The following is a 10,704-nucleotide window of genomic DNA, read 5'->3' as shown; positions in this document are numbered from 1 at the left end:
CCACCATGCCCAGCTAATTTTTTGTATTTTTAGTAGAGACGGGGTTTCACCATGTTGACTAGGATGGTCTCGATCTCTTGACCTCGTGATCCACCCGCCTCGGCCTCCCAAAGTGCTGGGATTACAGGCTTGAGCCACCGCGCCCGGCAATGTTAATTTTAATATGAATAATTAATGTTCAAAAACCCCTTTATAGGTTGTAACTTGTAATTGTATTTCATTCTCTAAAATTCTTATATTTTACATTTTCATTCTGATAGAAATATGATTTTGACAACTTTAGTTTTTAATCTTTAGTTCTTCAGACATCAACCCCAAGTTCATTGCTAAATAGTGTTTATTTGTGAATCTGTAATTTCTTTTGGCATATGTTTCAATTTTCCTTTCCTGAGCATATCTTAATATTAATGGGCTTCATTTTTCCTTATCCAAACTATTTATCTTCTTACTACTGAAGTTATGGATGACCCGACAGTTCACCCTTGTGAACCAGCTAATCAGTCCTCTGATTACGACAGCACAGAAACAGATGAGTCTAAGGAGGAAACTAAAGAGGATGGTGCCAAAGAATCATTAACCGGTGAGGAAACTGGGAAAAAAATTATTTTGGAATTAAATAAAGTGTCATTTTGCTTTTAGTTTTCAAAAGACTGATCAGTTTGAAAAAAAACTATTTGTATTCTTATTTTTGAAAAGGCTTTTTAGAAGTTAAAGCTTAGATAGATATTCATGAATAATAAAACAAAAAAGATCACATCTAGACTATTGTCCAGTACTCTCACATTCCTCTCTTATCATGTAATCTAGAGATTATAGCAATAAATTTAGGGTTATAGGACTAAGGATAATTAAATATGTTGGTTTTCCTGACAAAAGCAGAAAGAAACACCTAAATCATCTGATTTTAACCTATTATAGCTCACAGATTTCTCTGAGAATTGTAAGAAAGCTGCTCTCCTAACGCTCCAAATGCACACAATTTGTCATTTAAATGATTTAGCAGTCACCTTAAGTTCCACCGATCAACCTTCTGGGTTGATAGTCTTTATTAAGCTTCAAAATCACAGGACTTTAAAGCAAGCTTGAAAATCACAGGACTTCTAGTAACAGCCCTCTCTTTGTTGAAATTATTTTCGCAAGGAAATGAATATGTAAATGCCTGAAGAATGTTAAATATCTTTCTAACTTTTAGGTTTTAATTGAAAGTGAATTTATACTTTTAATATTTTACATTGCCTAAGGGAAAAGTTTCTAACTTACTGGCAGAAATTAAAATATTAATGAAGATAAGACAATAATATGAAAATAAATACGTGGTACTTATGAAAAGTCAACACAATTATGTCAGAACTGTTTGCAGTCACAATAGACATTGGGGACTGTTAGAAGTGGGAGGGTGGGAATGGTAGAAAAACTAAGTCTTGGGTACTATGCTGTATATCTGGGTGATATCAATCATACCTCAAACCTCAGGATCACTCAGTATATTCAGACAATAAACCTGCATGTGATCCCCTGAATCTAAAATAAAATTTGAAGTTATTAAAAAAAGAAATTGTCTTCATACAATAAAAAGAATTTATGGAGAACTGATCATATACCAGATCAGATTCACATTTTCTGCTTCCGCTATGGCGTGATGAAGACCTTTTATTCCCCATGTTTATGGCCAATTTTCATAGGACTAGTAGTGGTGAGTACATTTTAAATTTTACGTGTTTGAAACATTTCTTGTTAACCTAGCTTTGAAAAAAATTAGATGGTAGGTTTATTAATATGTTGTTGCTAAATTTATTCTAGCTTTAATATGAAACGAAATGAGTAAAATGTAAACTTAATAAGTAAAAGGAAATACAATTGATAGTTATTTTAAATTTAAAAATCTGTTTTCATCTTATTCTCAAAAACTTTTAAAAAGAACTGTTTGCAATCACTAAATTTTTGGCTTTACTTTCATTATATATAAACTTGGGCAAATTTCTTAACCTCTCTGTGGTTTCCTCATCCCTAAAATGAGGATAATAATCTACCTACTTCATTGGGTTTTTGTGAAGGTTGAAGAGTTACTATATGTAAAGTGCCCAGAATAGTGTGTGGTAGAGAGTGCTGTCTGAGTGTTCACTGTCATCTTTATTGTTGTTATTTTTATTGCTACTATTACTGCTGCTGCTACCACTAATTACATTAACTGTGAGAGAATATTTTCTTGTACTTAAGACTCTCAAAGACTTTGAAATCAGACCCCATAGACCTCACATGTTCAGCATACAGCCCAATGCAGGCATGTTCTAGGACCCTTGAAGCAGATGACCACGAGCCTTAGCACCACTCACTTCCCATACATCCCACTCCTATGGTCAGCTTTAATTGTTAGAAAGTCATTCTTTATATTGAACTTTCTATTTTCTCCCTTAAATTTCTACCCATGATTATAGTAATAATTAGGTTTTATGAATGATAGTTTGACAATAACAATGACCAGCCTTTATGTAGTGCTTATGTTAGTTTAAGGAGCAATTCCATATACATTTCACATATCGAAGAGGACTCTGCCTCTGGAGCCATTTCTCCTTCTCCTCCTCCTCATCCTCCTCTCTTCTGTCTTCTTCCCCTTCCTCCTCTTCTTTCTTTCCTCTTCCTCCTCCTCCTTCTTCTTCCTCCTCCTTTCTTTTTCTTCCTTCTTTCTTTTTTCTTCTTCTTCATGTGTCGTCCCTTAAATGATACCAAAAACAGCCTTGTTGGCATCAGACTTTCTGTCACCTTACATCTTCTTTTTTCGGATGATCTGTCCTAAAGTTTCTCTGCCAGTTTTTAAATTGATGATTTTAAACCTTTTGTTTTTCTAGTTGCACCCATGTGGTCAATGTTCATCTTAAAATGTGATACACCATTTTAAACAAACTTCAGATATTTTCTGTTGTGTTTTAGCACATTGGTACCCATACACTACTCATTAAGGACATTTTTGACGTTACAAAGACTACCCAAGACTTCTCTTTTTAAAAACATAATTATAGTAGTTTATACTGATCCCAATGAACTTTTATCTTTTTTATTTAGATCTATTATTTCCTCCTCTGAAGCTCTTTTGAAGCTTGATTCTGTCATCTTAAGTTTATTTCATCTGTGAATTTGATAAGCAGGCCTTAGATGTTTTCATTTATTGGAAAGTATTGATTAAAGCATCAGTAAGGATGCCATTGTCAGCTCTGCTTTTAATAGATCTTATACAATGATAATTCCTCCTAAGATGATGGCTGTTAGGAGGATTGGTTTGTCAAAGCTCATTTAATGGTTTTCCAACCGGCTATCATCCCACCTTACCATACTCTTAAACTCGACACTTCCCTTGTGGCCTGTAAAAGAAACTAAAAAATGCAAATGTAGTGCTGTAAATATTGATATTGAAATAGACACAGATTTACAAAAGTCTTTAATGGTACAGTATTTGATCTTTATTTTGGCTAGTAATCTGACTTGTTGGAAATGAGTAGCAATAGTGGAAATATTTCTATATGAAATATCATTTTTTAGGTACATTTATTATATCATGTAATTCATAAGTCTGAGATGTGAGAAATACAGTATATTAATATGATTGATGAGATGCTTTATTTAAGAAGAACAAGAAAACATTAATTTAGTTACCTGGAATGGAACATCAGTCTTAGTCATTAGTACACTCTCTGCTTTTTGTCAGAGTTGAACATCAAAAAGTTGTTTTTAAGAGAAATTAGCCCCAGGAGTCCTATCTATTTAAAAAAGGGTGGCTGTTCTGGTACTTTAGTGCAGTTGGGACTGTTTTTGAATGAGAGAATAGAGTGTAAAATTAATATAATTTGTTTATAATTAGTTTTAGGGAGAGTGAAGATAATTAAGTTTTAGAATATTTTAAAATGAGTTTAAGGATTACTGTTTCTTAAAAATGCCTACCAGTAACTCTTAAATTGTTTAAGGGTACCATTTGCCCTGCATTAACTTGCCTCAGTTTAGGGTTAAATCTTTCTTTTTGTTGTTTACTTTGAGAGTAATTATGTTTCAGAATAATTTTTAGATGTGTTGAGCTTTTACAAGAATATAGAACTGTTTGGGCAAATCATCATTTTGTATAAATAACTGAGAAGTATAGGGAAAATATGTTCATTTCACTTGAAGACAGATGCAAATTTTCTTCTATTTATTTGTTAATTTATGAGACAGAATCTTCTCTGTCACGCAGGCTGGAGTACAGTGACGTGATCATAGCTCACTGCAACCTCAAACTCCTAGGCTCATGTGATCCTCCAGCCTCACCCTCCCAAGTAGCAGGGACTGCAGGTGCATGCCACCATGCCTGGCTTACATTTTTTTTGTAGAGACAGGGTCTCACTGTGTTGCCCAGGCTAGTCTTGAATTCCTGACCTCAAGTGATCTTCCTGCCTCAGCCTTGCACAGCTTTGGGATTACAGGCATGAGCCACCACACCTAGCCTCGTCATTTATTGAAGACAATATTAAATCTTGTTTCACATGTTTGCTCTGATAATTACATTAATTAAATTTGATCATTCACTTGATGTTTACGAGAAGAGGATTACATGGGTAGTGTGCATTATAACACGTTTCATTTTCAAAAATAAGCAGACTTCAGAGGTTTCATTTATCTTTACATGTGGGTTGATTATAATCAAATTATGCATATTAGTGACCTTTAATTATGGTAGACATCTATTTTCTACTGATCTTCTTCTATTTGAGCTTCGAAATTAGGACTTTGGATTGCCTCCATGTAAGTCTCAAGAAAATGTAAACAGTAACTACACATAATATTTTCATTTCTACTGATTGTTTAAACATTATTTTGTTTTAAATTTATAAGAACTTGCTTATTTTTATAGCTTTATCATTATCTCTTTCTAATCTGGACTTTTTGCCAACAGTTAAAACTGCACCTCGGTCTCCAGATGCCCGGGCAAGTCATGGCCATTCTCAAACTGATTCTCTCCCTGGTCCAGCTGTGGCAGCCAGCAAAGAAAACCTCCCTGTGCTCAATACCAGAATAATATGCCCAGGTAGTACAGATTCTGAAACATCGTGTATTTTTCAGTATTTCTGTAAAAATGTATAAGTATTTATTTCCATGAACAGTGGAAACATGTTCTTAAAGATAACTATTCTTTTAGTAGAATGTTCTTATTATACTTTCAGTCAGAATCCAGGCCCTTAGATTCTTCCCTGTACAAAAGTTGCCTAGGAAGTATTAAAACACATGTTTCTGGGCCTGTCCTGAGAAATTATGATTCGGTAATTCTGGATTGAAGTCCAGGAACCTGCATTTACTACGTTTCCAAAGTAAATCCCATCTTACATCACTACTTCTTAAGCTTTCCTTTTGGTGTTTTTTAGTCAGTGTTCTGCTGAATCCTTTTGGTTTTAAGTCCTAAGTCTCTCTGTAGTCATTTTAAGACATCTTGATGTAAAGTATTCATAATTGTGGATTAGGCAATGATTTCTTAGATATGAGAAGCACACGCCACAAAAGACAAGTAAATTGGACTTTACCAAAATTAATAGTCTTGGGATTCAAAGGACACTTTCCTGACACTATCAGGTAAAGTACAACTTAAGAATTTAAAAGTAATGTATCTGATAAGGGACTGATATCCAGAACATAAAAAGAACTCTTAAAATTCAATAATGAAAAGGTAAATATCTCACTTCGAAAATGAGAAAGGGACCTAAATAGACATTTTTTACCAAAGATGATACACAAATAGCCAATAAGTACATGAAAGGATGCTCAACATCATTAGTCATCAGGGGAATGCAAATTAAAACCACAATGAGGTGCCCCTTTATGCCACTTGGATGACTGTGATCAAAATAGACAGATGGTAACAAATATTGGCAAAGATGTGAAGAAATTAGAACCTTCATACATTGGCGAAGCCATTTTGAAGAATAGTTTCACAGATCCTAAAAAAGTTAAACATAGAGTTTACATGTGACCCAGCAATTTTACTACTAGGTATATACCCAAGAGAATTGAAAATACATGTCTGCACAAAAGCTTGTACATGATTATTTATAGCAGCATTCATAATAGCCCCAAAGTGGAAGCAACCCAAACATCCATCAGTTGAATGGATAGACAAAAGTGATATATTCATACAATGGAATATTATCTGCCCATTAAAAAGAATGAAGCACTGATACATGCTATTACATGATTACCCTTAGATACATTATGGAAAATGAACACAAAAGCCAAATGTAATATGATTCCGTTTATATAAAATGGGCAGAATAGTCATAACCCATAGAGAAAGAAAATAGATAGTGGTTCCCAAGGAACCAGAAGTGGGGTGATTGAAGGAATGGAAAATGACAGCTAATGGGTACACCATTTCTTTGCAGGGTAACAAAAAGATTTTAGAATTAGTAGTGATGGTTGTACAACTTTGTGTATATATTACAAACAACTGAATTATCTAAAAACTTCAAAAGGGTTAATTTTATGATATATCAATTGTATCAAAGTAGAAATATTAAAAGAAAAAAAGGAGGATCAATCTGGAATATACCTGGTTCTGGAAAAGCCTGCAGGTTTAGAGGCTGTGTTCCTATTCCACCTGGGAACCTTAGGATAACCGCTCTGGAATAAAGCTAAAAGGAGTATGGTTAACCCTAAAACATTTTCGAAGATATTAACACTTGGCCAGGCACAGTGACTCATGCTTATAATCCCAGCACTTTGGGAGGCTGAGGCAGGCGGATCACCTGAGGTCAGGAGTTTGAGACCAGCCTGGCTAACATGGTGAAACCCTGTCTCTACTAAAAATACAAAAATTAGCCAGGCATGGTGGTGCGCCTCTATAATCCCTGTTACTTGGAGGACTGAGGCAAGAGAATTGCTTGAACCCAGGAGGTTCAGTGAGCCAAGGTTGTGCCACTACACTGCAGCCTGGGCAACAGAGTGAGAGTCTGTCTCAAAAGAAAAAAAAAAAAAGAAAGAAAGAAAGAAAAGGAAAAAAATTAACACTTTTCTGTGGGGCAGCTGGAGTATGGCTCTCATCTCTCCAAACTGTTCTTAATGCTTACTAAATTTATTTTTTTATTCGTTCATTTACTTGTTGAAACGTAAAGGAAATTGGCATAAGAAGTATTCCAGAGTATATTTAAAACTATGACATTAAATGAAGGAACAAAATTGATTGTATTTTGATAATTGACTAAATATTATCAATTAAAATAATGAATAATAATTATTCCCTAAGAAGAGCATAGTGCTGAGGATAAAAATGTTTGCTAAAGAGAGGACTTGCTGGCATGGTGGCACATGCCTATAGTCCCAGCTACTTGGGAGACTGAGGCGGGAGCCCTGGGAGATAGAGGCCACAGTGAGCCATGATCACACCATTGTGCTCCAGCCTAGGTGAAGAGTGAGACCTCATCTCTAAAAAAAATAAAATAAAAAGAAAGAACTTGTTTTTCTAATTTCCTAGTGTTTCCCTGGTTCCCACAGGTCCCTATTACTTTGTCTCCTCTCCAGACTTGTGTTTCTAGCTTTCCTGTTGGGTTGAGTAGATCATAAAATTCATTAGCTTTGAATACTGTAACTAGTTAGAAAACTAGTTGGCAAGCATGTTGAAATAAATTTGAAGTAAGATAGAGCCTTCATTTCATAGTATTTAATACTATATTCTTCTAAAATTCACAGATACCTACATTTAATACTTTACTACTTATTCTTAAAAGTAACACTGGGTTTTCACCTTAATACATCTCTTAATATTTTAAATGGAGTATCATTATCTATGATTTGAGAGTCTGGAAGTGGTAACTCCATGCCATTTTGGGTAATTCTACCTTTATTGTAAATTCCATAGACACTTAATACTGTCTTTGCTGTAACAAAGGAAGTAACATGTATTTGTTGAAGTTATAGTTACTGGGATGGTAAATGGGAAAGTGTCACAAAGCCATACCTATTTAGGGCCTCCTCTCCTTAATTCTTTATGATAACATATAGATCCTTGGAAGTATCAAAAGCCTTGTATTCACAAATGTCTTGGTTCATAATTGTGATTAATGAGAGGAGTAGGCACTGAGAACTATGCTTTTAAAAGCAAGATATTTGATATTAGGCCTCGATGGACTGGTTCTTTTTCTGTTTTTTCTTAACATGCGATCCCATATATATTTGTTTTTCTGTCTAGGTTTAAGAGCAGGACTAGCTGCCTCAATTGCTGGGAGTTCAATTATCAACAAAATGTTACTAGCAAACATTGACCCTTTTGGTGCTACCCCATTTATTGATCCAGATCCAGATTCCGTGTAAGAAAATGCTTTTGCAAATATTTTGTTGGGGGTTTTCTTTTTCTTTTTAACATGAATTGTAACATTTTAAATGATATTACAATAACTATCGGTTGCATATTTTAAAAAGATGATCAGAAAATTACAAAAATTGGTAATGCCAAGCACATTGAGCCATTTAAAATTCATTGGTCGCCATGATCTGTCCCTGAGGTAGGTCCTTTTTCAGCCCATTCTGTCTGAGAGCAACCCTCTGGCAAAGGAAGGCTCCAGTAAATAGAACTGATGCTGTTCCCTTTACCTCCTTTCTTCTCAGTCTTGCCAGATCTGTCATCTTTCCACGTCAGCTTCTAGGTTTACTTATTTTGGGAATCTTTTGGCCCACACACATATCTTCCCTTCTTAAGACTCCTACAATTTTTTGGCAGTTCAATATACACTTTCTTTTACTTCCATTCTGCTTCCATTTTGCTTTTGTTATATCTCATTTCTGTAATGACAGTCCTCAAGGACAGTACCATATTTTAAATGTTCCAAAACACCTAGAAGAATGGATTGGATCTAGTACTCTTTTGCTCAGTAAATATTTGTCCATTGTTAAGCGTAGAAGTGGAAGAGACTTTCTAATGATAAACAAACAAAAAAAGAGAGAGAGAGAGAATTGGCACCTGACTGTAAGGCCCTCCCATAATCACCTGCATTTTTCTGTGTAGTGAGGAACTTACCTAGAACTAGAACGAAGATGTTCTTACAGTTAGTAGAAAACCACACCGTAACTGTGTGTCTGTTTTGCTTGCTCACCATCCCTTTATGTCACATGTACCAGATATTGTACATATGTCCTGTGGTTGTACACATGGCATAGGAATAGGAAGCGATTAGGGCTGAGTTTTGCAATCTACTATAAGGAATGGAAGCTTAAATGGTGTTAAATACTATCTTGTGTACAAATTGTAATTGTAATGAATCTGAAATTGACTTTGATGTACTTTCCCCTATGATCATAGAGATGGATATTCAGAAAAATGTGTCATGAACAATTACTTTGGGATTGGATTAGATGCAAAAATTTCATTAGAATTTAACAATAAAAGAGAGGAGCACCCTGAAAAATGCAGGTAATTGTAGTAAAAGTAATAATGCTGTTACATAAAGGCAATTTTTCCCTCATTTGTTATATCTTTTGCTTGCTCTGCCTTTAAGGAGTAAATAAAATTTCCTGAAACTGCCTGCCAATATTAATTTTCAGGAGCCGAACTAAAAACTTGATGTGGTATGGAGTCCTTGGAACCCGGGAGTTACTACAGAGATCGTACAAGAATTTAGAACAAAGGGTTCAACTCGAGGTAAGTTCATCTTAAAGACATTTCACATTATCTTACTTAAAAAAAATATCATTTTTAGAGCTAATTTGACCTAAATGCCTTTTGATTAGTGATTAAATAGTGAAGGGAAAAATGGACGTGATTATCAACATTGTACTAAAGAAAGTATATACACAGGATATGAATGACATACTTAATTATCATCATCATTAGCTCCTGAAATTGGGGCTACTCTGGAGTTGTGGTGCCCCATATAAAAATGGAGCCAAGGGAGCACATTTATAGGAGAGGGTTTTTAATGGATTTTCTCATTTAAGTTTCCAAATTCTGACCCAATTCTTTAATAACCAAAGTTTTGCAAATCTCCGAAAATAACATTTGTAGTAAATAGAATCTTTTCATTTAAATGTATATTTTTTGCTTGAATTATTTCTAACAAGTGAGTAAAATTAAAAGAGATTTTGAGCATTTAAATGTTTTAGTTGTTTTTTACTAATTTAAGTAGGAAATTTAGGACAGATAATTATTTAATCTCTTCCAACAACAGAAAAAACAAGGCTGGAGATATGGCTCTGAAAAGACTATTAATTTCTGTGAATTTTATTTTCTTTTACCTTTGATCCAGGACTCACTGTTTATGCTGATAGGCATGTCTTTCCTATCTTGTATCATTTTATAACTGTATATTTTTAATTAAAGCTTATCATGCATATAGAAAATTATAAAATCTTAAGTGTACAGCTCAACAAAATAAACAGAGCATTATTATTTTGGGTATCATCTGAGCACTGGAAGGTAGACTAAAGAGGTGTCTATCTCATTCTTTATCAACTATATTTCCTAGTAAAGATGAGCCTATTATACCTTTCACTCTAAACATACAACTGTATGATCAGCTGGTTTGATTTATGATTGCTTACAAAATTAAGGTAGACTTACTGGAAAAAAAGATACAAAATCAGTTTTGTAAATGCTATCCTTGACACCCCATGCCCAGGTCAGTTTAAGTACCCTTCTAATCATGTAATCATTCTTTTTCTTCTTAATATACCCTGATTGGCCACACTTTTTTTTTTTTTTTT

The 10,704-nt window shown here is 34.3% G+C and overlaps 1 protein-coding gene across 7 annotated transcripts in view; it reads left to right on the top strand.

The window, feature by feature from the left end:
- DGKH (diacylglycerol kinase eta) overlaps positions 1-10,704 on the top strand; it is a 192,856-nt gene that overhangs the window by 152,637 nt on the left and 29,515 nt on the right. For all 7 annotated transcript variants that reach the window (XM_017536129.2, XM_017536127.2, XM_017536131.2 and 4 more), the window contains 5 exons: positions 458-580; positions 4,919-5,050; positions 8,198-8,315; positions 9,305-9,415; positions 9,547-9,643. In XM_017536129.2, coding sequence (XP_017391618.1) covers positions 458-580; positions 4,919-5,050; positions 8,198-8,315; positions 9,305-9,415; positions 9,547-9,643 — 581 coding nt within the window. The remainder of the gene's footprint in view (positions 1-457; positions 581-4,918; positions 5,051-8,197; positions 8,316-9,304; positions 9,416-9,546; positions 9,644-10,704) is intronic.

This window comes from Cebus imitator, unplaced genomic scaffold (assembly GCF_001604975.1).
Source record: "Cebus imitator isolate Cc_AM_T3 unplaced genomic scaffold, Cebus_imitator-1.0 Scaffold96, whole genome shotgun sequence".
NCBI classification, from domain to species: Eukaryota; Metazoa; Chordata; class Mammalia; order Primates; family Cebidae; genus Cebus; species Cebus imitator.
This window is presented reverse-complemented; position numbering and strand designations above follow the sequence as displayed.